At 42.7% G+C, this 27,026-nt stretch overlaps 2 protein-coding genes across 2 annotated transcripts in view; one reads left to right on the forward strand and one right to left on the reverse strand.

Annotated features, from left to right (window-relative positions):
• The window catches only part of LOC120735596 (synapsin-3-like), a 124,780-nt gene that overhangs the window by 47,130 nt on the left and 50,624 nt on the right, over positions 1-27,026 (reverse strand). Inside the window, exons 7-8 of the mRNA XM_040035037.1 lie at positions 19,404-19,560; positions 18,550-18,639 (exon numbers count right to left, since the gene is read on the reverse strand). Of these exons, the coding sequence (XP_039890971.1) occupies positions 18,550-18,639; positions 19,404-19,560 (247 nt within the window). The remainder of the gene's footprint in view (positions 1-18,549; positions 18,640-19,403; positions 19,561-27,026) is intronic.
• On the forward strand, positions 1,668-17,458 carry LOC120735597 (metalloproteinase inhibitor 3). Its single transcript, XM_040035038.1, has 5 exons — positions 1,668-2,018; positions 9,963-10,045; positions 11,848-11,959; positions 14,156-14,277; positions 16,159-17,458. The coding sequence occupies exons 1-5, from the start codon at positions 1,679-1,681 to the stop codon at positions 16,354-16,356; spliced, it is 855 nt and encodes a 284-aa protein (XP_039890972.1). The 5' UTR covers positions 1,668-1,678; the 3' UTR covers positions 16,357-17,458.

Below are 27,026 nucleotides of genomic sequence, written 5' to 3' on the forward strand. Positions count from 1 at the left end.
GCGCGTTACACCTGAATATACCGCTGAACAAACACGGACTTCTTTTGATGAGTTCTTGATGCGAGTCATGGGTGAGGGATAAAACAGAAAGTCCTGAGGTGCCTGTGCAGTATTTCTGAGTGTGACACATTAACAAAAGCATCCATTAAGTGGCCTTTAAATGACTGAATTTTCTCAAAGTTGGCATATGCTTTTCCAAGAACAAGCAATCTCTCTGCAGTAAAATCAATGCATGCTGCCAACAACTTCTCAACTTTTTGATCTACATGATGTCAAAAAGATGGGATGTCCTTAATGTAGCAGTTACACAAGGCCCGCCCCCACTGGCTGTTCAAACCTTCAGTTTGCCAGGGGCAGGCAATCAGAAGTAAGCTGGCTTAAAGAGGTGCTAAAACAGCATTTAAAGAGTTTAGAGTTGTGCAGATTTACTCTAACAGAATCCAAGAAACGAGCATAATGGGACCACATGTACAAGGCAAACAGTCAGCTTTAAATTTTATGATTAAAAGTTTAAAACTGAAATTTCACATGCTTATCAGTACCCTGCTAATTACAAAATTAAGCCTTGGTGTGCCTGCGATGTCTCTTTAAAGCGTGATAACCATTAATGAAGGCCCATCTAGGGTCAGAGTTCCCCGACATGATTATTTGTGCCGCGCTTATGTAACCACGAGCAGCGTGAACACTTAACACAGCTCGCTCAGTCTCTCAGCAGATAAGCCCCGGCGGCGACAGAGCAGCGGATCTGTGAAGCAGTCAGGAGGGAGAGGAAAGAGGCTTTAACTGGCTAATATAACTGAATGTGCCTAACAGGTGGCTTGAGTAAAGCCTTTGCAAAACAAAGTGAAGCTATCCGCAGGTCCACATGAATCTTCAAGCACAGTGATGATCAACCTTAAAGAGGGAGAGAAAAAAGAAGAGAGTGGCTTTCTCTGCCCTCACATCTGTTGATTTTACTGTGCAGAGATGAAGAGTCATCTGGTTGCCTCGGATTGCCGCTGCAGACTGTGTTTGCTATTACTCAGCATTAGTAATTAAAGGGGGCGTCAGAGGGTGGGCAGGATGACTAAGTGAGGCTCCTCGGTGAGAAATGAGCAAAAAGGAAACAAAAGAATAAAGGAGACATTGTTCATTATTTATTCTTCTTGCAGTCAGAAGGGGGTGAGGAGAGGGGGAGATAAAGTATTTCTGGAATTAATCTAGTGAATGAGATTTGATAAACAACTCTTTAAATTCATTAGTTGCTCATTTCTACTTAGAAACTGTGTTAATTGTTTGTTTTTTTATGTACCAGTATGACATGTGAGTTCATACTGGCTATCTACATGTCTTTCATTAGTTATTACATAACTAAATCCTGTTTGTAATGAACATGACGCTAGACGACATTTTTACTAGTTGAGCTTCACTTATCTCACCCCGCTTTCCCTTCTGTGATCAACATCAAACAGTTGCACGCATATTTTTTTAGCTAACATCTCATTCTCTACTTTATGTTTCTGTATTTTTATTATTGTTGTTGTTTTTATTATATTTAGGTCTGTATGGGAAAATAAGATGAAGACGGGGAAATGTTCCAGTATGTCATCGTGTCTGCTATTCCTAATAGCGTGTGATTGGCCGCACTGGTTGCGAGCTCAGAAGAGGGAGGGGCTTGAACCTTTCGTCGCGCGCTTATATGTGCGCGTGTGCTCCTCCGCGGGATCAGGGAGAAACGCTCGAGCAGAGAGAAGCGAGCTGTGACAGACGAGCAGCACTACAGACGTGGACGGTACTCGCAGAACCTGCTACATCTACTGACTACTTACTGAAGCAGCAGCCAGCGTGTGGTGGTGATTCAGCGGACTTAGTCGGACAGTTTTATTCCAGAGAGGGAGTGAGAAAGTTTGGAGAAATGCACTCAGTGTACCTGGTCAGCCTGCTGTTTATCTTCAGCACCCTGCATGTTAACCAGCTGACGGAGGGCTGCTCGTGCGCTCTCACGCACCCCCAAGACGCCTTCTGCAACTCCGACATAGGTGGGTAACCCCGATATTTTTTTTTTCCCCTCTCATACTCATGAAAATTAGTGTGACTTTATTCTAACCACTGCACGGAGGTCAGATGTTAAAATAAAAGCTTTGCTTGTCACAGGAGCGTGAAAAAACTGGTTCCTTCCAGTCCTTTCTGGGTTTTCGCATGCGGATCTCTCACTGTGAATTGGACATTTTTAATAAACTCTGGTAGTTTTTGGTCAGTGCGGGATGCTGATTAAAGTGAGAGAGCTTAAAATGTCCCAAACTGATGAAGACGCTTGAGGACCTGAGTTTAAGAATCACCTGATTCAGTTCACCTCGTGGTCCCACCTGTTTAAATCGGAGCGAGTGCAGAGTTCTCTTCCAGCATCTGCCTTGATGATCCTTAGCAGGCTTCCCCACACAGATGATTGAATGTTGTTGCTCTGTGTGTCAGAAAACTGTTTGACTTTTAATTCACTTCAAATATTCCGCTTTTGCTCCGGACACAAATGTCTGCACATTCTTCCCAAAGCTGTGCTCTGGTGGGAGGATGGGTGGGTGAGGGGGAATGTGCTTTGATTGGTGTGAATTGGAACCAGTTGAAAACAAGACCCACAGTGAGTTTACATGTTTCAAATACTGTTTATTTATCTGCACGCTCTGGTATTTTTGTGTTGAGCGGCTCAGTACGCCCGGCCTCGGGTTGATAAAGCAGCAGTGGAGGGTCGAGGTGTACATGGCTTGTTTTACTGGTCTGGGTGTGCTTTCTCTGACTGCCCAGAATAATATGAATTTAGGATCTGGCTTAGCCTGGAACGCCGGTCCAACCTGACCTCTGTGGTTGGATAACACCAGTAAAGACCCGAGGATCATTTGATCTCTGCTGTAGGGAGAGAGGGCTGAAGTGTTTCAGATGGGACAGAAAGGCGGGTTTTATTGCAGACGAGGAGCGCAGACTCGCATTTGGGTTTCTGACTGGAGCCGATATTTTGTTTTAATCTCATTTGACCTGAAAATGTGGGAACAGTCATGAGGCACTCTAAAATCCTTAACCCGAGCTCAAACAATAATCTCTCAGTTCAGAACACACACACACACACACACACACACACACTGCTACCATGTGTGTAAGCCCACGTGTTTGCCCTAACACCTACTGTCAGCTAATTCACATGAACACACTCTGACATCATTGTTAATGATCTTGCACTTGCTACTAGTAACCAGTAGAGGCTGAAAACTATTATAGAGAACATTAGTTACTGATGCCTTAAAATCTTAATGAAACTGGAGACTTCTTCATGTTAAAGACACACACCAAATCATAATTTACTGCACAAATGATACCCATTATTCTTAAAAGTGAAGCAGACTTCCTAAAAGTGCCCTTTTGACTACATTTAGATGTCTGCAGCCAAACCTTTTGTATGAATTAAGCAAAGAAGACATTATTTATTCAACTTTATAATTATAGCTGAGTCTTTGGACATAACCAGGCTGGCTGGTTCCTCCTTTTTTCATTGTCTTTATGCTAAGTTAAGCTAAGCGAACTAACTTGAAGGTAGTGAACATAAACTGTAGATAAAAGATGGACACAGCTTATTGGTCTGAATTCAATAATACACCTGCAATGCAAAGTGTACCATATTTGATACATGACTTTTTGAGACTTCTACATCATCAGTGTGATTTTTATTTTTGAACACACCCCAACCTGAAACAATTAAATTCACAATATATATTTTTTATAATATAATATATAAAGTTCATACTTTAAAGGGTTAAGTGCCTTGAACTTGCATTCTCTTCAGTAGCCAGCAGGCGGTGACTCCTCTGACTCTTATAAAACATCCAACTCTGTAGAGGTGTACGGGGGGGTCTGAGGTCCCCATTAGAGTCTCAGAGGAGGATTTGGTTTAGGATGAGCCTGGAGGCATTACATCACGTTTCAAAACATCAAGGTAGCAACGCCTAAATTGCTAAGCTTGAAGCTTTAGCTTTGGTTATCTTCAATGTACAGCATGGTATTCATACCGGCACAAAGCTAGTGGTGTCAGCTAACTCTGAAAGTAGATTTTCCCATTGAAATGCTCTGTTAACCTTAACGATTTAGCATATGGATCACCATCAATAAACAATAATAAAGCTCATATTTCCAGAATCCAGCAGCTCTCATAAACCTGCTTTTCTCTCGTCGATTGACATCCTGTTCAGTTCACATTTTTTTTTATTACCCCTTGGCAGCAAGAAAAACGTCACATCGAGGACACGGTGTAACTTTAAAAATGCCATTTCATTTGCAGTTTCCTTTTTCCAGTCTCAGTGTCATAATCGCTCCACAAGACTTTGCTTTTCCTAAGGCTTTGCCAGACTTGCCTGTGAAAAGGAGGCTTCTCTTTGCTCAGATTCCGAGGACAGAACCAGCGTGCCTCTGTAGGTGGAAGTCACTTCATTTAGCTCTGACGTGGGCAGCAACTCACAATGATGGTTTGGTGAATCCTCTGCAGCATCTTAGAGGAGGAGGAGGTGGTGCAGGTTTAGCCTGTCATACTTTAGAGGATCCCACTGTTTATAAGGGGAGATAACAGAAACTGTGACATTACAGCCCCAAAATGGCCGTTTTCTCTTTGGTGGGGACTGATCACAGAGCCTGTGGGTGTGTCTTCAGCCAAGTGACCCCGTTTGACAAACGCTCAAGCGATGCCTTTCACAGTCCTTCAGATCTTTTGGATAGCTTGTGGTGTTGGCACCCCATGAGACTTGCAGTGTAGAATCTGGGACTGACTTCAATGGGGGCCAGCGATCAGTTGTGAGCCCCACAAATCCCATTTCCAAGGCCCTGGGCTTAGCTTGGGTTGTGCTTTGAATGCTTGCGGTTTGCTTGCGCACCTCCAGTCCCTCGATGAGAAACGCTTCAGAAACACTAAAAGGTCACATGCTCACAGGATATTCTGGGTCAAGTGTAGCCTCCCAGCATGTGCAATTACCAAATCATGGACAATTTAACTGTAAAACTGGTGTAGAGATCTTTTTATTGTTGTTGTTTTAGGCTGAATGTCTTTTTCTTCCTGTCAACTTAAACTGAAACCTGCTTTCTTCGCTGGACTCGGAGACGTGGAAAACAACACGGCATAGGGTTGAAATGCTCATTTGACAGGAGAGAAAGGCTGTAATTCTCAACGTCAACATCAAAGGCAACAAGCCTGTATCTTCCAAATTTAAGACCATCGGTGGAGTTAAAGCATTTTCCCTCTTGGTTTCTTGGCCCTGACCCACGATCACCCGCAGGCACTCCACTGGATGAATCACAATTAGGTTAAAGGGGTTGAAAATTAGGTTATTGCAGAATGTCTCCTTTTTACTTGACAAATCTAAAACTGTGACATACAAAAGCATGCATGTGCTGCAGTTTCCCGTCTGTGTTAGACTTTATTCTGTGGTCACGTGACTAGAAAGGCCCAAAATGTACTGCCTACTGTTAGAGTTGGCAGAGTTGTAGCTGGTTGTTTTTTGTTGTTTTCTTTTTTCCCCTGCTACATACCTGAGCACTAGGCAATGACCTGGCTGCTGCCTTATGCAAAGACCTTGTTGGCCTCTACTAGGCAGCTGGGTTAAAGCAGCCCATTCACAAGGAGGAAATGTGCAGCACTTGTTTTTCCAAAGCCCTCCCGAAGCAAGATTAGAGGTCTGGGAGTAAGCTTTGACCATGAAATTCAATATTGCTTCGTAATGCCGCTCATTCCCAAAATGCTTGGAGGTGACAGGAGCAAACTTTTACATGCTTGCGCTGTAAACCGAGTTAGAAGCTGAGGATTAGCGTGATATGTGTTTATGCTCGGTTTGGGATTGGGGATCAGGCCATTGAAAGAAAGGATCCTGCCCCACTGTGGATGTTTGCTATCCATAGAGGAGCTTAGTGAAACAAGCAAAGCATAGTGGGTTTAGAGCGATGCATGGCATTGAGCTTTGTGACCTCATCCTCCTATTAATGAGTTATGTAGCATTCAGGTAAATAGCTACTCCCTTTAGCAGCATCTGCTCCCTCCCCCCACCGTTGAATTATGTAAGCTTGGATCAGATTTTTATACTTTTTCTCAAGTGAGTTAAAATTCGAGGAGATGTCAAAGAGTCTGGATTCCATACAAGCTTGGGATGTTCGTCCCCTGAGCCAGGCGTATCGAATGTCCAGCCCGCCCTTCCCTTCTAATGACCACACAGCCACCCAGAGGTTAACTGTTCCAAAACAAGAGGCCAATACAGGGGCGACGCACAGTGGTACAACACTCATACATGAAAACACAATGAAGAATAAACCAAAAAACTGTCATTTAATCAGCTTCAGTATGTTTATTAAAGGTTAGCGAACTTGAAAGAATAGTAACAAGTACTGTTTGATCTATACTGACCTCTAACTGTCAGTGTTACCAAGATTTACGCAACACTTGCAGTCTAACAGGTAAAAAGGTGAAAGGCAGTTGGTGATTTGAGTGAGTAACAGCAAGTCGGTGAGTGGCAAAGATAAAAAGCAAGAAGAGGAAAATGCAAAGCAGGTGCAAAGGTAGTACGATGCACAGATAGCACCCAGTGTTGGGTTGTGACTGCCTTTCCCAGAGCTTTCTCAGCATACTCCCTAATTTAGATACAAGGTTTCATTGTAGAGCACGATGCTGTGTTTTAGATACTTTGGCCAAAGTGTGCAAAAGGGTACCAATTTTAACTCGGGCAACCAGCATTTTTGAGGTCTGCTAGCGTGACGGCAACATTTAAACGAGTAGTTGGTTCAAGGTTCCTGTCGCTCGATCCCGCAGGAGCCTCTAATGAAGGGAAATCAACTTTCTAATTTGGTGAATAAGAAGTTGAATTCACAGGCAGTTAAATGGATTTTTGTTTTCATGCACTGCACTTTGCTTTGTCTGGCATTACCAGCTGTGTGTTGGTATTCACTTAGCTTAAATATTAGCTAGAAGCTTGATGACTGACATTACAGTTGGGTACTTTTTAAGAAGTCTGCTACGTTTGAGCACATTTAAGCCAAATTTAAAGACTGTTAGGTTCTTATGTTTGATTTGGCAGAAATCGACCATCATGGTATCAGAGTGATAGGAAAGAAAAATCCCTGTGCTTCATAAGCTTCCCTCCATTTGGCATGTGAGCGAGCGCTGCATGCTCTCTGCGCCAGTGTTTTTCACCTGACATAAAGCTCTGCAATGGGGATTCGGTTTCAGTGTTTATTTTTGAGCGTGGTAGTGTGTCGTCCTGAGAATTCCTCTTCCTCCTACTCGCCTCCTCAAGCTTGGACAACTTTCTGCATACCAAAATCGGCGTCACGCGCCCCGTGCCTTGCTTTCCTCCTCTCCCTCACACATCCACAGACACACTCAAACGACTAGCCTTATTCTTGCCATGCTTGCAGTTTGCCACATTGTACGTAGGCTGGCTAAATGTTTAACTAAATTACACGCTCACCTTAAGACTTAGCATTTGCATCCATGCTTGTGTAATCGCCTGCTTCAGGCAAGAGAGTGGAGGGGGATTTTTTTTTCTTCTTTTTTTTTTTCAGGTTATTTCCTGTTTACCTCTCTTATGACAAAAAGACTCCCACTGTCGAAAATGTGTGTCAGGTCTTCAGCAGAAGATGAATCCCTGTGCGTCACAAGGAAAGTGTTCTGAGGGGAGGTAGTGGCGGAAGAGGGTGGGGGGTTATAGCCTGTTTTGAATAACAATAGGTTGGTGAACTACTTGAGGTCAACTTTCTTTCCTTTCTGGGCCTAGCCTACTGCTTTTGTTGCGCAAAGAGATTAATTTCTTCTCATGAGGGTGCTTCCAGATCAAAATTTTCTTCATACATATTTTAGTTATACGTGCAGTTGCAGTGACAACCACAGGGAAAGACTCCTCCTCCTCACTCGTCACTGACAGTTCCAATAGCAAGAACACTGCATAAGCCCGGGTTAGGTTTCGCTAACCTAAACTTAACATGATGTAATAGTTAATATTACATCATATATCAATAGTTAATATATTTATCTCACAAGATAGAGTGAACCTTCAGCCAGGTAATACATGACTGACATTAAAATACATTTTTGTAACAAAACTGTTGACTTCCTTTTTTAGACCTGGAAGCCAGGCTAGGTTAGCTAGCGTAGTTTGCTAACTTTGAGTCAATCAAAAACACTAAAAGAAGTTTAGAAAGTACCTACTTAGTATACCTGTAGTTTCCAGATGAACCAGGGTAATGTGAGAAATGGGTTTAAATATGTGAGCTGGCAACTCTGCGGTCATTTGCAAATATAACTGCTGAATGCAGAGGAGGTCAATCGAGGAAATCCTGTCTTTGGTAGGTCACACTTATTATCACAGGCCAATTAGTGGCCTTCGTCTAAAGAAAAACGAAGGGGTCCTATCTGGATGTACTTCAGCTAAATCAGCTGACCTGTGACTCGTCAAACACAAACATTTGTTAGTCCTGAGGGTTGGTTTTGAGGCCGGGGCAGAGAAGGAAACTGTGTTTTCGGGTGGCATTTGAAAATAATGGCGGCAGTGTACTGAAATGAGGCAAAAGTATCCAGTTATATCTGCACATTCCTGTGTAATTGTGCTCCTGTGCTGTTGTAATTGCAGCTGCAGACGTCTGTCAGACAGCATTTAGATACATTTAGCAGAGGTTGATCACATAGCAGCGCTCCTGAGTTCATATAGAGCGAGCTGACAGGTTAATGGATCAAATGCTGTGCACCAAGTTATTGCAAAAGTTCAGAAAGTAGAGGGCGGGCAGGGGCTCTGAACAGTGTGTTAATCTGGAAGGAGTGACCCATGTGTTTTTTTTTTTTTTTTTTTTTTTTTTTTTTTTTAAATTAATTTACGATTTAATGTGATTTAATCTTTTATTTGGTGACATTAACAGTGACAGTTAACAAAATGCCACCGCTTTCTACTAAAGAAGACTGAAATGAATGAAAAGTAACACAAAATCTGTTTGAGGCTCCTGGATGGCTGCATTGCTCAATTTACTGCTTCAAAATAGGATTTGGTGTGTTGCATAAATAAAGTCTCGGTTCAAATAGGGGACCGTATAACTAAAATAAATCTGTGGTCACCACTTTTGGGTGGCCATGCTGTAATAGCTTCCTATTTGACTTGTAGTTTTATGCCCAATTTCCTTTTGCCTTTTAGCAGGACAGCTAGACAAACAGAAATCCAACAGAAGATGCCACATGCCTCATTTCTTTCTCCCCCCCTTTCTGGGGAATGTGAAACCCCAAAGAATCTGGGAAGGAAATTCCACAGGGAGAAGATAACAAACACAGTCAGTGTTAGTTGTGTCTGTGGCTGTTGGGCTTTGGGCAGCAGGTGAACTTCAGAGCGGGACTGAAAGCTCATGCAGGGCCCGCAGCTCGAGGTAGGCGCTGAAGCAGCAGCTCAAATGATTACTCGTTTTGTACACTCCCAGTTCCTGGCCTTTCATAATAAGCCCCCTTACGCCAACACAAGTGAAAGCAAACAAATCAAACTTGCCGCTAAGCATTTTCACCTCGCCAACATTTACATGAGGGTCCTGCACTCTGATAAGATCGTTGTCAAGCTGTACTCCCAAAGATGGGACCCTGTTTTTGTTTAAAGTCACACTTTTTCCTAATTATGTGAAGATTTAGTATTCAGATTGTCAAAAGTTAATAACAGTGAACATGACTTTTTTTTTTTTTTCCAATCCCGCCCTAGAGTAGTTATTTGCAGACATCCATGTCTTTCTAGTTCAGACTCTTTTCCTTCCATTTCTGTATCAAACTCATTGTTTCCTTTAGTGATTTTTCTCTATTGGCTTTCTCAGCAAATGGAAGTAATGCATAAATGGTTAACTGTGGTGCCACCCTGGTCCTGAAACGGCATTTAACAGAAGCAATGTGTTTATTTGCTTGGAAAGTTGTATGCTAAAAGGAATGCACCTGTGTGCTCTCTTCACAGTGATTCGAGCTAAAGTGGTGGGCAAGAAGCTCCTGAGAGATGGACCGTTTGGAACCATGCGCTACACCGTCAAGCAAATGAAGGTGAGAACAAACATCTGCTTAATCCGATGCTGTTTGCCTGAGTTAAATACAAAGCTACAGAAAGCAAAATCCTTTTATGGCAAGTTTCAGTTTAATTCCTGTGTTTGTGCAATAACATGACCAAGAAGAGATTTCCAGGACACGTAGCAAACGACCAAAAGGAACGAAACATCTAATCTTGCTTTTGTTTACATTTCAAAAACAGGATCAAATAACATGTTATACAAATAACAGAGTAGTTTAACAATATCGAAGTTTTGTTTTTTTCCCGCTATAGTATAGCTAACTATACTACAGCGCCATATTTAACTCAAAGTCATATTAGCAACTGACTGGACATTTACAGAAATGGCTGGTTGTTTCCAGTTCTTCTGCTAAACTAAGCCAATCACAAACTATCTAAATATTCTAAAATGGTCTCTATATAAGATTTATATACATTTTTCTTTAGCTCTCATGAACAGAGAAAAAGAATTTTGCTATTATTAGCTAATGATATGTACTAGCTAGTGATGACAAGTTAATCCTGAGCTCCATGAAACCATGACATCTGCTGACATGGGACGTTACCTGTATAGCCTGAAAATATCCACACATACATGTATGTATGAGGCTTGCCTATCTAGTTTTCTTTTCTCACACTACAGGAAAGAAATATGCTGATTATTATTAGTAAAGATTGGCTTTCCCCCCCCCAGTGTTGTCACTTATTTAAGGTTTCTGTTGTTGTTTTTTAATCTGAAGCAAATAAATTGTAAAATTTCTGCATCTTTTCAACTGAAGACCAATCTTTGCTCTCATTTTTAAGTATAACTGACTACATATCGTGGCTTGTTACATTTTACTTACAATGCTGTCTCTCCGCCCCCTCAGCTGCCGTGTAATAGCTGAAAAGCATTTCAGGATACTTGCCCTGAAAGCTCATTCTTTACTTCCTCTATATTCTTACATAACGCTGCATATTTCTGACAGATGCTGACATCGGCCTGCTGCTCAGATAGAAGCCAGGCTGGAGGATTAGCAGGCTTTCGGGCATTAGAGCTCAACTAAACTCCTCACTCTGAGTGTAAATATTTCAGTAGAGTCATGCGATGCATCAGTAAAATCCCAGGTTGTAACAAAAACATCAAGTGGCCTGTTGATGGCGAAGCATAGCAGGTGCCACTCTGGGATTATCCTCAGCAATTAGACGTGGCCTTTGAGCCTCTTGGTTTATTTATTTGTATTTCAGTCTGCTGGTTTGTACTGAAAACACTGCTTTGCTCTAATAACTTACACAATTCCTTTCAAATTTCAACAGATCCTATGAGACTTGTGCCTTTGGCTTTCCCAAAGTGCCACAGTTTCTGGCTTAAGTAACAGTTTGTTCTGCTTTTCTCAGAACGCCGCATCTAAACAGGGATTTCCTGTTGTTCCCAGACAAATAGATTACACTGCCAGGGGAAGAAAAATCCAGAAAGTTCTCAGAGCAAACATTCACTTCGGGCTCTACATGACTGAGCTGAATGGAAGGACTGGATTTTAGCAGTGACCTTGCCAAAACGCCATCAAAGTGAAAGCATATTACACAACGTAGCTATGTTATCTATGATTAGGTTGAGGGCAGAGCCAAATACTCCTTCTCCCCTGAGGCGCTCCTTAAGAAATGTCATCTGATAAAGCCAGTGTGCTGTTTCCATTCGTCATTATTTATATGTGGAGGTTGAGGAAGAGATGGAGTGCCATGGTGCAGAAACATTACACTTTCCTATTTTTAAAGAGCATGGGGGTGTAATTCCATGTTCGATTCTCATGTCTTACAGATGTACAAAGGATTTGAAAAAGTCCAGCATGTGCAGCACATTTACACAGACGCCTCGGAGAGTTTGTGCGGTGTGAAGTTTGACATCAACAAATACCAGTACCTGATCACAGGTGAGCCGTGTTTTTGAGCGTTGCTCTGATCGACTGATTTTTTACTCAGACTGTTGAAATAATCAACGTTAAGTGTGAGAAACCCTCTCAAAGCGAGGCTATGCAACGTTTACAGAAATCTGTGCTAAGGGAGAAAATGTCACCGTAATCAAATTATATGAAGGAAACTCTAAGCTAAGCTATCCAGCTTTGCTCGATGGCTGTCTGCTCCTCACAGAGTCATTTTTAGTGCCGAGTTTAATGTAAGTGGAACAAGCAATGATTAAGTTTTGGTTAAAATTATCTTTCTGTTAAAAAGTATTCTGGAGTGGCTGCTCCACTCTGTGTGTAGGGGGAGGGGCTCAGAGTCTTCATGAGGAGATTAATTGGTGCATTCCAAAGACTCCTCCCCCGAGTTGAATGTTCACAGCTAAGTGCCAAAGCTTTACCCCGAGTGTAACTGGCACCTAATTCTGACTTAACTCTCAGCCATCAAACATCAAACAGGCCTTTTAAAGGGTATGGAGGTGGGATAAGAGCTGAAAGTTGCTTTTACAAAATATCCTCATTGTGAAGGTCTTTGATTGTCCAAAATAACTGTTTTTATTTGATTTTACTGCCTTTGGCATTTCTGATAAATGGCTTCAGGTAATCATTTGTGATAGCACCAGAGAAAGTTATAACTGACCACTCGCTGTCTGTTTCGTAATAACATAAACTTAGCGACTGCTTGTATGTGACAGTCTCAGAGGACGTGTAACTGTTAGCAACACTCTTTCTCAATATATCCTTTTTTGAGCTTGTGGCATGATTAAATCCTCCAAACTGAATCCATTTTATCACCAAATGGGTGCTGAAAACATTCAGAGGCCTTCCAGCCAGCATCACTGCAAGATACACACACTTCTCCTCCCCAAGGATTTCTTGGTTTGTCCTGTCACGTAAAGTTTCCCACTAATTACAACCTACTGCTTGCCACCGTGCAAGGTGGCAAAGGAATGGCCCTCTTAAAACTCATTTCCCTTAGCTTCGCCGTCTAGAAACTGCAGTTTTGTTTTGTTTTTTTCCTCTCACACACAACTCGTAATTAGCAGCCAGCAGGAAGCGACTGGCATTTTCCAGCAGAAGCACTTTATGAGTTGCTATTTCTAACAGAGGTGCAGTTTACTTTGGACCCTGCTGTGCTTGGTGTATATAACTGTCGCTAAGTCCCGACCTGTAAATACTCTAACTGCACCGCACAGTGCAAGCCAACGAGCTGGCGTTGCTGGGCAGTGACTGCTATGTTTACCCAGTCCGGGTGCGAGGGGACATCAGTGTCTTTCGCTCCTGCCAGGGCATCTATAGAAAGAACTCCATATAATTAGGATTGTATTAAGAACAATTTAAACACACCGAGGCCTCCAGCGTGAGCTGCAAAAATCTCTTTTGATCAAGCATAAGGGCGCTGACCCCGATTAGTATTTTAGGTGCATGTCGCACACTCTGCACCATGTAATAAACCCGCAAGCGACTCCAGTAATCCCAGTGCAACGATGCAGGCCGATTGGGAGGTGCACTGGGGGTCGAAGATGCACATATTTGTGAGCTGTCACATTCCCATGAGGTGACAACACTGATGACATCGAAACGTTCCCGAGCACATGCAGTGTGCCATTGTGCACCTGTCTCGGGAGTCCGTAAGGTGCAAATGGTCCAGCACTAAAAATAGATGTCTGCTGACATTTTGATATCCAGAAATAGAGGTGCTGGTTTAATATGGGCTTACTGTATGATATTGTCTTACCACGGGCAAACAAGTTGGACTGGTTGAGTGATGGGACTACAGTATCCTGTGTTATGCTGAAACGATTACGAAATAAGTGGCATGCATGCATCGTGACCTGAGTCGGGATTAACGTGTGGGTCTTTACACATTAATCAAGTACAGATGCTTTTATTGGGCGCCAGAGAGAGCAAAGTAAATACGCTCCTTAAGGCCTTGGAAAATATTAAAATTTCTGTGAATTAGGTCGATAATGTCGTTCTGTTGGTTGGTCCAAAGTCGAAGATTCAGTTTGTCATGTGTGTGTCTGGCAAAGAAAAACGCCAAATCCTCACATCTGTTTGCATGACTCCAGAGTCCGTTTTAAAGACTAAGAGGTACTTAAACATCGTTTTGTACAGAGGTGAGAACACAATCTAAGAGTGACATCCAAATATCCTGTGCTTCCACAGGACGAGTCTACGACGGCAAGGTTTACACGGGGCTGTGCAACCTGAACGAGCGGTGGGAGCGCCTCTCGCTGGCGCAGAAGAAAGGCATCAACCATCGCTACCAGCTGGGCTGCAACTGCAGGGTGAGTGTCAACAGGCAACCTTTGTCCCAACAAGGATATGATAGATGAGGGAAGACGAGGCTCAAGAGGAGCTTACTGCTGCTCATTTTTCCAAAGGCAACCAAATGTTATCCTGCTGGATGACCACTTATAAAGTTGATTAATATAACAGGATTTAAACAGTACAGGAGGAAGGATGTGTATACTTAGTTATGGTGGCTCTGTGTGAAGAATCAAATCAATCATTAATTCTACTGCAAGCCATTGAACGGATTATTTTTTATCAAGACTGAAATATGAGCTCCTTTTTAAGAGTCTAATTCCCACTATTATTCATCACGGATGTTTAGCTGGGATAGAAATGGAGAAAAAAACAAGTTTTACTACTGTCACTGGGAATTAAGTAACAGGTCTGGAATCAGCTCAAGCCTCCCATTGCATGTGACTCACACATGTAGCTTGCTGCTGCGCAGCTGCCGAAATGCCTCATAAACATCCTACTGTACAGCGGCGCCGCGGACATCTGCTAACGCGCCGGGCCCCTATCAGTATAAGTGGATTAGCAGGGAGACCTGTTTGTTCCCAATACGGGCCAAAGCAAGTAAACTGTGCTCAGATTGTACGTGGCAGCAGCCCAGAGGCAATCGAAGAAGGCAATCAATCAGCTGAGGCGTCACGGTGACTGCCCTTAAGCGCAAAGCAGACACAGAAATCACTGCACTATTTTAAAAAAACCAGCTCCGCTGTCCTTCGCATTCCTTCACAAATGAGGACTTACGGCACTGGAGCGCGAAGAAGCATGTCGTGGCAGTTTTATTACTCTCTACAGATCGTTAGAAGCACTCGAACTGAGAAGTTATGTCAGACATCTCTGAGCCACGGAGGATAAACTTTCTTGGCCTGAGTAACAAAAGCAGCCAAAAATGGCAAACGTGGCCTTTAATGTACTAATTGAATTTGCTGCTGAATTCATATCCAGATAAGTGTGACGACTCAGTTACGCAGCGCCCCGGTTAGTTATGCGAATCTTCCTGTCACTTCAGGCTGTATATTCATCTGTGAAGCTGCTTTTTGTGTGAGCACCTGGAGTGGTGACGCACGAAAGGCTAACATCGAACTGAATCTTTAACAAACTACAAAAAACTCTCGCTGCTTCAGGAAGACGTCAACGTTCCGTCGCACAAAGCAGCACGTGCCAGTGTAGACTTACTGGGTTTGAGCTTAGTTATTTAGAGAGCTGCCATTTTTTTTCCCCCAGTCCCATCAGATCAATAAATCTTCTGCAGTAAATCCCTGAAAGCAAACGCTGAAAGGAAGTAGAGCAAAGATGCATGTTTTGCTTATTTCACCAAGCATGTATTTCATGTCAAGTGTTTTTGAAGATCCAAGCTATTTTTCTTAGCACTCATTAAGCTAATTCATAATGAACCATAAATAAACCTAAATACTGTAAATTCAAATTACTGCTTATTTGTCTTTTTGCTATGCTAACTAGGAAGCCAGATCCAAGCTCAACTAGTGTTACCATTTTCCGCCATTTTTAACCTCTTCTTGCAAAGCTAATAAGTGCTAAGCTAATTAGCGCTATGGTATGATATTTAGTTATAATATAAAAAGTAGTGCTGTCAGCGTTAAAATGACGGCGTTAACTTATTAACGTGCTAACCGCGCGAACGCATTGACGCCGTGCAGCCCCACGCACGGGGCCATCCGCGTTAACTCGCTAACGGAGATTTGCCGCGTTAATGTGGTTATGGCGTTAACGTCATTTTAACGAGGTTAACGCTGACGGCACTAATAAAAAGCTGTTATAACTCAGTATCATGTATGTTCTAGCAACATGCCAAATCATGGGATAGTGCTTGTCAGGCTTCATCTCGGGCTTTTCTCCTTTCTCTGTAGATTAAGCCCTGCCACTACCTGCCCTGCTTCGTGACCTCCAAGAACGAGTGCTTATGGACGGACATGCTGTCCCACTTCGGTTATCCCGGCTACCAGTCCCGGCACTACGCCTGCATCCAGCAGAAGGAGGGCTACTGCAGCTGGTACCGAGGCATGACCACCCGTGATAAAACCACCATCAATGCCACTGACCCCTGAACACAAACGCCCTCTGACTGAAACTCGCTGTCGCCTCCCAAACTCCGTCCCATCCCTGGTCACGTTTAGAGTATTACAGGACTGTTCGAGCTCACCTGCCTGGGTGATGTCCCCCTTTTAAAGGGGTAATAAAGGAAAAAAAAAAAGAGCAAATCTATTACAGTGCCTGTTTGTAGCACTTCTGATAGAAAATAATACCCCCCACCCTCCCTTTATTTGTACAGCTTGTCCTGTAGCTCCTTTTCCCTTGTACTACAAACTCCGTCCTTTGCACCAAGTTGACATCGGTGACAAAGACAGAAAGGGCCAATAAAAAGTGTAAGACCTCGCTCCACCTACTGAGAGCTTCTGAAAAGATTTAATCATAAGTATTATTTACAGCATCAGTATCATTGGCTTCAATTAGCAACCTGCAGTTTAGCTAGTAGCTAGTGTCAGGATCATTTGAACGAGGAGAAGTCTCTAAAGCCAAACCCAGGAGGTGTCAGACGAAGTATACTACGAAGATGATCCTTTGTAAATTTGCTGAGTAAAGCTAGCTTGTTGCTATCAATATACCGAACATGGCCGAAACAGCGCCAACATATTATATATGTTAAAGATAAACGTCTATTTTGGCTTCAAACCCCTTTGTGAAATGGACAATGTTTCACAGTGAAGTATCGGTTATGTTCAGTTTGAACTGTCACACACGTCTTTATAATGGTAGTAAGTCTGCTTCCTGTTTTTTAACGCGACTGTTGCGCACTGCTTCACAAAAGTAACACAGTGCCAGCGCGGGGAAGCGCCCGATTTCTTGCAGAGATGGTGATATTTTATTTGTTGCTGTATATAAAATAAGCTACAGAAATCAACTCATCTGAAACCTCTATTACATTTATTTATATGTTTATTGGGTTATACTATGTGGTATATGTGCGTAAAAGAAAAACAGGCCAAATAATATCGTGAACTCACTGCAGTGTATTAAATGAAGCACCAGCATCAGCAAATTCAACATTATGGTACTATTATGGTAGTTTGGTTTTTTTGGCTTCATTATAATCCCCCCCACCCCCCCAAGCTGGTACTCGTTACCAATCCGATAAAATTAAAACTATAACAGAGGTTTCAGAGAAGAACATATTTTGTAAGTGTATATTCAATCTTTTTTATTTAACTATTTGAGATGAACATTATATATAAATGAAAGTAACAATATATTGTCACTAAATTCATTCTTGTTCGCCTGTTCCCATCTGGGGTTTTCTCTTATTTTTACTTCCCTTCATTCCATTCCAATAACGGACACAGACTGGCCTCACAAAGAGGAAGAGCCCATTCGTAATTTATGCTAAGAGAGCGCCAAGCACAGAAACTGTTGGTTTGCTAAAAGAATACTGATATCACTCTGACATGTTTGTGCTAATTATGCATCTATTTTTGGCAGTGATTTAGCCTAGTTTATGGTAGCTTAAAGCAGGATACTGTAAACTGCCTCGCATAGCATAGTAGAGAGGAAGGACAAATTATGGTGTTTTAAAATTCGTTCAAACACTACTGTGTATGTGTCATATGTTGAGATGGTGTGAGTTATGCTAGCTGTGCTATTTCCAGACTATGTGAAGCTAGGCTAACTAGGTTGTGTTTCATTTACGGTCCATTTCTGGTTATGTTTCACTTTTTTTTTTTTTTCTTTTTCTTTTTTTTTTTTTTTTTAATCCCTTTAATTTCTACAAAATTCTATATTTTCTCTTATTGTTTTTTTTTTTTTTTTTTTTTTTTTTTTTTTTTTTGTTTACTGAATTTTTTTTTATGACTGAATCTTTCAGCAGTATTTAGTTTATCGTTCTTCACCTCCATACATAATGAGCTCTTCCTCCAGCTGTGGTATTTCTGTGTCATTATTTCTGTGGTTCATGTTTATGTAAATATACTATCTGCTTAACACAGAAATCAGTCAAAAGGAAAAAAAATCCAATCAAGGAAGCTGTGTACAGTCTGTGTGTAAACACTGATTTATGAATTATGTGGGTTGGGGATATTTCCTTGTTGGGGTTGTAGAAATGTTTGACTTAATTTCTGTGTTTTATATTTTTATAATAAAGACTTACTGAAAAATGCTCCACAGGAGGTCTTTGGTGATTTTTGTGCACATCTGTGAGAGTGACCCCCCCCTGTTGAAATAAAGAATAATATCTGCGAGGCACTCACCATCTGTGTGTGGTTGGGATAAAAAGTTTGTTCATTCAGGGGGAATTTCTCAGGGCCGAGGGAGCGGTACAGCTTAATCATTTGAGAAAACTGCAAGCAGAAATAAACAAGACAGGAAGACGTCATTATTCAAGGAGGACAAACAGAAACTTCTATAAGATTCATGCGTGTTAACGACTTTTAGGAGCAGAGGATATGGATCGTCTGAAACTCCAGGTTTGTTTTTGTTTTTTTTTGTTTATAAAATGTGGCCTGGTACAGTTAGACCCACCTGTTAGTGTGAGGGTTTGAACACCTGTTCTTCTAAAATCAATAATCCATTTGCTTACACCCCGAGGTAATACTTTCTTGGAGTTATTTATTCTCGAGGTGCTGGAATTTCCTTTCCAATAGATTTGTCTTCAGACCTGCTTCGGTTCATTGTTTTAAACGTGTTGCATTCAGCAGTTGGTTAACATATACAGCATGATAGGTGCCTTACTGGTGATCAGCCACCTCATTTTTTAACTTGTGCTTTGTAGAATGAGTAACAGAACTGTAAATATGTAGTGACGAATGGCACCTTTAACAAAACTGTGCTGCATATTTCCTGCTTTAAACCTAAATTTAAGATCTCTTTCAAAGCCAAGCATCTACACACTTTTCACTGCGCTTTTGTAGCTTTTCTCAGCACTGTGACTAAAAACACGTGGTGGCCGAGGCCGCCCGCTCTGCTGGCCGGCTCAAATCACAGGTGTTGCAGCTCCATTTAATAGCACAAATAAATCAGTCGGAGGCAGCTGCCGAGGGAGGGACTTTGCGACACCTTTGTGTGGGTGAAAGTATAGCAAAAAGAGCCGTTACGGAGCGCTTACCACCCAGGGTTTGCTGCAGAAGTTGTATATGGAGAAGATGGAGTTGACGCTCGGGACGCCGCCAAAATGGAGGCCGATGACAAGATTCCTGAAGTCCTCACCAGGAATCATGCTGTAGGCGTGCTGGCGAATCAGAACAAAGTCTGGCTTGAAGGACCTGCAGCAGGACGGATATGGAAAAGGAACCATCAGACTGGGCCTGTTGTCAAGGTTACGCATACAGTTGTTTAGGGTTAGAGTAGCGAAGACTTCCAGGCAGCTTTGACTCAATAGGTAGAAGTAGAGCAAGGTTGGTGGTTCAATCCCGGGCTCCTTCTAGCCTGTGGTTGTGTTATACATGTCCTTAATGCCTACATAGTGTGGCTTGAGTGTTCAGAAAAAGCAGGAAGCAGCATACCTGGTCTGACTGATCAACATGAAATCTTTGCAAGCTTTTGCACCCAGACGTGCCAGACATCTACAGACTTTAGTGATTTCCTTTTCACCAAAAGTAAACTGTATCAAAAACTGTTGGACAAAAAAGTAATCATGGTACTTGATAAATATCCATCTAGTGTCGTTATAGGATCCAGTTTAGTTTGTCCAGTACTTCTCTTTATCTATACATATACATGTATATGTGACTCTTTTGGCAGATCATAACCATCCACCCACTCCTCCATGTAACAATCAACTTCCTGTTTAACACCTAACCTAACAGCACTGAGGGCAAGCATCTCCAGCACAGTGTCTCCTTGCAGGCTGACAGCTCTGTTGGCACATTATTAACACACTATATCTGGACGCTGTGTTTACAGTCAGGCCCTCTGTTGTTCAGTGCATCGAGCTGATGGGGTAAAGTAATGCTCCTTGCAGCACCTAATCTTTTTGAACCATCTATCCAATTAACCCAGCCTAATCCTTCCTTTTTAGACACTTTTCTGGGATCAGAGCCAAGTGCCCCATCACCCACCTGAAAGCCTCTTTTAAACTAACCCACATTTCATAGTAACAAGGGGAATTCAGTTTGACTTTTATTTATTTATTTACCTGGAAACTTTAAAGTTCTATACAAACGTTCCTGCCAATTGTTACATTGATGTAAAAATTATTAGAGCCCGGCCACTATAAGACCAATATTTGCTCATTTGAAAATCTGACATGTTAGAGGATATTTTTTTTGGGACATGGGAAATAAACATTTGTTATGTGAATTTCTGAGTCCTTACTTTGGCAATGAAGATCTTGTTTTATTATGACAACGAGTTACGGATGAATAGTTTACGCTGTGCCGCACTCTGCTCAGAACATCAGGTTTTAGTGTTCTAACCATACGGGATGCTGCAGGGTGCCCTCTAGTGGACAAATTGTGCAACATCGACATTCATAAGGGTGTTTCTCCCGCCTGTTCTTTACTTTTTCCAATATTCATTAATTTATCAGCCGTTATAAAAGCCGATACAGACATACAGGCAAACAGCTAAAATCAGCCAATATATCAGCCCCGCCCATTAATTTGATCAGGCTCTAAAATTGATCTCAATCATACAGGGACGTCTGGCTTGCACACAAAAGTGTCCATATTTAATAAATTGGTCATGAGAGACTCACCGACCCATTTCCAGAACTTGGTGCATAATGACACTAATGTAAAATGACACATTGTATATACTTGTGAGATTCCAGTGGCTTTGAAACAAAGATTCAACACACTGAGACTGGTAAAATCCTCGCACTCATGTTTCCGTGGTTAGTACCAAATCTGACATGCTCCGACAGGAAGCATCAGCCCGCTGCAGGTGGAAACCAAGCTGATGAGAGCGGTGAGACTAAACCCAAACAAAGTTGTGGGATATAAAACCAAAACAATGAAAGACATTGAGGCAATATAAAGCTGATGGAAACTACAGAGCGGGAAAATTCTTTGTTGCTAAGGGAGACGCCTTTTGACACATTCCCCTTGTGACAAATACTTAAACGTATTAAAACACAACACAAAGGTACACAGCAAGCCACTGGATTACCTGCAGTTACAGACACAGGTGCGTGCAGTAGGTAGAGGGCTGAAATTACAGCAAGGCCCTCCAGCAGACTCTGTGGTCCTCAAGCGCTGCTCATGTTAGACTGCACAGAGAAGACTGGCAGGATGGCTGAGGAGTGATCTGTCCTCGGCGACAGAGCGACTACAGCTGTTCCTCCCTGCTGCTGCTGCGCTCGGCCGCAGTGGCAACAGACCAAAGGCTCTGCTATTTATACTGGATGGAGCCGTTTATTGAAGCCCAGAACCCGACCAGACTCGACTGCTTCCTAAACACAGGACGTGCTGTTCCAAGCAAACTCCATCCTGGTTACAACTGTGCACGAGCAGTTTAATCAAGGAACACCTTATTAGCCTCAAACAACCTACTTGATTACACTATTTGATTATAACAGAACGGGCAGACGCAGCGGTCGTTCAGCACAGTGGGATTTCACTGGGCTAGAGTTAATGACGGCAGGAGCAGCAGAGCATCACTGAAGTTTGTCATCCATTAACTTTGCTTTTGTGTGTCTTCACCTGGACTCATCCTGTTAAAGCACTGCTTCCTGCGAGCCACGGATTAACCCTGAAGCAGCACGTTTATGTTTTACGATGCGAATACCTCGGGCCCCGAGACTCACCGCTTCACAGGCAATATTCTAATGTGGCCTTTGAATAGGTTACAGTGCAATAAAAGGCTAATAAGAGGCTCAGATGGGGGAAGAGCACAGATATAGATTAGGAGGTGAGGACAGAAAGGATCCGTGTGGATTCATAAGGCCACAGATAAGACAGGATTTGTAAAGTAAGCCAGACAGGGACCGAGTGGGTGGTTCTGTGTGGCGCGTGCATGTTATTTCTACCTGTCTGTGCAGGTGCTCCTCCCACAGAATGATACGGTTAACTGGTGACTCTCATCCGGCTCTAGCCATGTGGATGTGAGAGTTTGAGGTCTTCTCACTTTCTGTGTGTTCGCCTGGTATAGACTGGTGACTTGTCCAGTATCAACAGGTCACTCTTACAGTCACTTCACAAAAGCCCTCAAAACAGGGAGGTGTCACTGCACAACAGGAGCTGTGTGCAAATATGAGCTAAAGTATGTGCTGATTATAAGTCATAGAAAATGTTTGGGAGCTGCTACTCACATTATTTTAAGTCAACATCTCCATCTCATGACTCCTTGCTCGTGAATGCAGCCGCTCCCAGTGACGAACCCACAGAGAAAAACTGCCTGACTCTGCAGTTTCCCCCAGCTTTGTGGGTGAGTTTCAGCATCTCACGTCCGGTTGCTTTGGCTTTACAGGTTTTGAATTGAAAATTTCGGTAAATGGTTACAGCTCTGATCTGAGTAAGATCCATCATACAACCCTTTAAACACAGGTCAACAGCTAGCTGGGGAACACGGGAACATTTGGCTGCTCCAACAGTAAAATATTTCCCCTTGAAACGGGTGACAGAAAATAGATCCAGAAGAAGGGTGGTTACTAATTTGTCACACAGACAGACTAACATCTCCAAAGTAATATTTGCTCTGCTTCGGTTTCATGAGTAACCCCCAAAAAACACAGCCAACGCTATGAGCTTGTGCTGTGTTTGCGTTTCCACTGCTCCAGTGAGAAAAGGTGCAAATTCTATAGGACAAAAAGAGTCATAGCACAAGGCAGGTAATCCTCAAAGCACAGATAAACATGTTTAAAACAGGACACTTTATAGTGGCTGTGAATACACATCGAGCCTGGCAGTTACGTAAGCCCATCATAAAATATACCGCACAACGGCGCCAACAGGATGTTTTCATCAGCATTCTTGGAGCAGGAAAGTATTCAAAACTCAGGACAATATGCTGCCGTTTGGTCTCCAGATCCATTTATCATACAGAATCTCTGACCTTCTAATAGGCTCCAAAGGGATGTCTGAATTGTGGGGAACATTTGTTCTCGAAACGGTCCTGCGGCTGTTTCAAAAGCTGGTGAGGGCCTTATCTCCCACCATCAGTCTGTCTCTCATTGATAAGCATAATCGGGGTAGAACTCGGCGGGAATGCCACAAATGTCAAACAGTACATACCGAGGATCAGCACAGCGCTCGTACACAATGGTGCATTGTGCCGCGCTGGCTCCCTGTCATCAGAGGGAAATGCACCTTAGAGAAAGTCTGTGCTTTCCTGTTAGGAGGACGCACTCCAGAGCAAAAACTCTCAATCAGGCCACAATCGTTTTATGTGTATATATGGGGAACATTTCCTACTTCAAGACAACTACAGGACTGATGCTTTTCTTTACAACTTTTACATTTTTCATGACGTATAGCTCTCTGTCACTTGACTTGACTGAACACACTAAGGCAGTTTTTCCTTAAGTCAATGGGAACCTAACACAGGGTGCTGGCTAAAAACCACTAATGCTACCAGTCATATTCAAAGTGTTAAGGCGAATGAGTGACCCAACCCCAAGAGCAGTAAATTTAGGTCGGAGTAACGAGCGATATCACAAACTAACCCCCTCCTATTACCAGTTTTAATTTGCTTTTTACATAAATAACTACATTTATATAAATATGTGAATGTAAATAATTGTGAGTAATTTAAAACTGAATTTCAGTTTTTGTATCACTGCGGCCCACCTGCAGTACTTTTTGCGTCCCATCAGGGGGCACCGGTCCACACTTTGGAAACCACTGGAGCTGGCTTTTCTGTTTCCCTGGCGAGTACATTTTGTTTTTCGCTAGTTAAAATCAGCGTCACATTTAATCAGTGGACTGCAGGCGCATTGTTCTAACAAAACTAGCCAGCATTAGCTCAGAGGTCCCGACGTTTGCATCCTCATCAAAATATAGTCGCGTTTAGTCACTATATAAAAAAATAAATAAATATATTTAAAAAAAAAAAAAAAAAATAGCCAAAACGCTAATCTAAAGGTTCAAAACAGCAGCGCATAAGAGGTATCACAGCTGCTGTTCATCTTTTATATACAGTCTCAACCAGCACAGAGACGGCTCTGTGAGCCAATTAGCTCATAGCTGAAAAACACAGTTAGCTTAACATGTTAGAGATTGCATGATTTAAACAAGCTCTAAGTGATCAATACAATGAAACAAATTCTTTTATAATAAAATGTATGTTCTGTGCAGAATTCTACCGTTTGGTGTGGCAGCGCTCGCTGGCGTCTGTAGCTGCAGGACATTTCAGAGGACCCACTGCACTCGAGTGCAGCACAGACAGAAAAGGTTCCTGAGTTTTAGAAAATCTATGTTCAACTAAAAACAGTTTGACATAGTAGAAGCAAAAACGTGAACCTGAACACTGATGAGATTAAATAATTAATAAAGCCACTTTTATGAAGTTAAAACAATTCATTCAGTTTGCTGTTTTGGATTTTTACTAAGGACAGGACACATGACGCTACCATATCCAAAGGCTCTGAAGAACTCTTATTTCTCTCTGTGTCCCGTCTCTCCCTGTAGCCGAGCATCTTGTTGTGGTCCCCAAGTCTGACTCTAGGACTCCTTGTGGTTGCGGCCGTGGCTCCAGGCCTGGTGGCACCAGAGTGACCTGGCAGCATCTCAGATCCTGGGAAGTTGCTGTCAGGGCTGCCAGAGGTCTGGATTGTCTCCAGCTGAGCTCGCAATCCGAGGCTGATCTTGACACGACACTGAGGTCACACAGAAAACAACCCAAAAAAAGAAACGGGGCCCAGCACCAAAAAAATAAAACTTCACACGTGTGTTAAATCTAAACAGGAGTGGGAGTAACTTTAGCGTGCCGCAATTTTGAGAATGTTTAGTTGTTGAAGATTAGGAAAAAGAGTCCCACGGGAGGCAGATGTAATGAGGAAAAGGAGCTGCGAGAGGAACACAGCGCCAAATGACCTCTGGCAGGAGGGGAAATGAGCGTTGTTAGGAGTTTGAGTGAATTAGCGGGGCCATTTGTATTCATGGCTATATTACAAAAGCAGAGATGGTGGATCGGGCCTCACGGCCGCTGCATGCTTTCACTGCAGTCAAAAGAAACCACCCTCAGGCCTCCTAAAGCCACGTCTCAACTCAGCGTGTCTGTGAGCGGGATTTATTTGCTCGGTAACAAGATGAACCTGTTTGAGGTATTAAGTGTTCAGGCTGCTCTGGGCAGACAGTTCCTTCCCTGATTAAAATGGGTTTTTAAGGGGGTCAGCAGAAGGGGGGCGGGATGCTAAGGATTCTTTGCTAGCCTGTGTGTGTGTGTGTGTGTGTGTGTGCGTGCGTGCGTGCGTGCGTGCGTGTGTGTGCGTGTGCGTGTGCGTGCGTGCGTGCGTGTGTGTGTGTGAACAGCCTCTGTGTGGTCTAAATTGTAAATTGTCACCTGAGGTAACCAAAGGCGGAGAGTCTTGTTATATGTGCAGAAGGGATTTGGAAAGCGGGGGTGGCCTTCTTTGGCGGGTAGCTCGCAGCATAGAAAATTAAATGAAAAGAGGGGGTAAAAAAAAAAAAAGAAGAAAGAAACAGGACAAGGATCTGCTAATGTAATCTGGCGGCCTCCCTCCCTCTGTCCATCTGTGGGGTTGAGAATGGCGAGGAATGTGACGAACCAATTCAGCCATTTGAGACAGAGAGTGAAAAAAGCGCAGAATTAAAGAGAAGTCTGGATCTAATGTTGAAACCGATTCAGAGCATCACCTCCAGCCCTGACAGTTCGTCCAAAATTAGGTTTTTCATTGACAGAAAATGACAGAACTGCAATTTGGGCCCAAACGAGAACGTGATCATTTGTATGTATGTGTATTTAGCCATGACTGCCCTCACCTGGGCTCTTGGTGACGAATAACAATGGCATATTTTACATCCTTTAAATAAGCTCATTTTAAATAGTGGAGTTATTGATCAGTTTGGGGTTTTTTTTGTGTGTGAACTTGTGTTTATCTACAAAAAGATTCCACAGGACATTTTTAAGTAATATTAAAACGTAAGTCAGTCTGTTTTCTAGACCTCTGCATCACCACCTGAAGTCTGGTGTAATGGCCGCTGAACGGAGCAAAGTTCGACCAATCACAGCAATGAGGTGTGACCAGAAGCGACTTTCTGAAGAGTCACTTGGATGAGTGATGAAACGTTTCTCCCACTGAAAATGCTACGTCCGGACGATGGGATTTACTTATCTGGATGATTGAGCATGCATTGAGACATTGGACCGGTACCGGTCCGTGAGTCGTTTATTTTGTTGTATTTATCCGCGACACTTTAATGGCCAGTCCGTGGTGCAAAAAAGGTTGGGGACCGCTGTTTTAAAGGACTATATCCCTGAAAAAAAAAAAAAAAAAAAAAAAAAAAACCAATGCTTATGGGTAAGAATAATGATTAATAGAAACGTGAACTTTTAGGTTGGTAGCCAGCAGCTGAATTCAGTTTTCTTACCCCTCCCAATTCGAGTACATAGTCCGTTTACCTCAGAGTCATGTGTCCATGTCTCTGGAGACTTTGTGAAAAGAGTTTCACATGAGTCAGTGAGTCAGTGAAGCTCAATTCTGACCAAAGACAGCGATACTGAGGTGAGTTGTTGAGAATATCCAGAACCTTTCTTTTGGTAAGCGCTGCTGTTTTTGCTGCTGTTCGCCAGCGTTAGTGAAACTTTCTTTGAAGTGGGACACAGTGAA

This window comes from Simochromis diagramma, unplaced genomic scaffold, assembly GCF_900408965.1.
Source record: "Simochromis diagramma unplaced genomic scaffold, fSimDia1.1 OVJJ01000816.1, whole genome shotgun sequence".
Taxonomy (NCBI): Eukaryota; Metazoa; Chordata; class Actinopteri; order Cichliformes; family Cichlidae; genus Simochromis; species Simochromis diagramma.

What these genes read in the sequence shown, in the direction of transcription:
- LOC120735597 (XM_040035038.1), top strand. Translation starts at nt 1,679, where the DNA reads ATGTGCGCGTGTGCTCCTCCGCGGGATCAGGGAGAAACGCTCGAGCAG. An exon ending in ACACCGTCAAGCAAATGAAG is followed by an intron (nt 10,046 to 11,847) that starts GTGAGAACAAAC and finishes CATGTCTTACAG; the next exon opens with ATGTACAAAGGATTTGAAAA. An exon ending in AGCTGGGCTGCAACTGCAGG is followed by an intron (nt 14,278 to 16,158) that starts GTGAGTGTCAAC and finishes CTTTCTCTGTAG; the next exon opens with ATTAAGCCCTGCCACTACCT.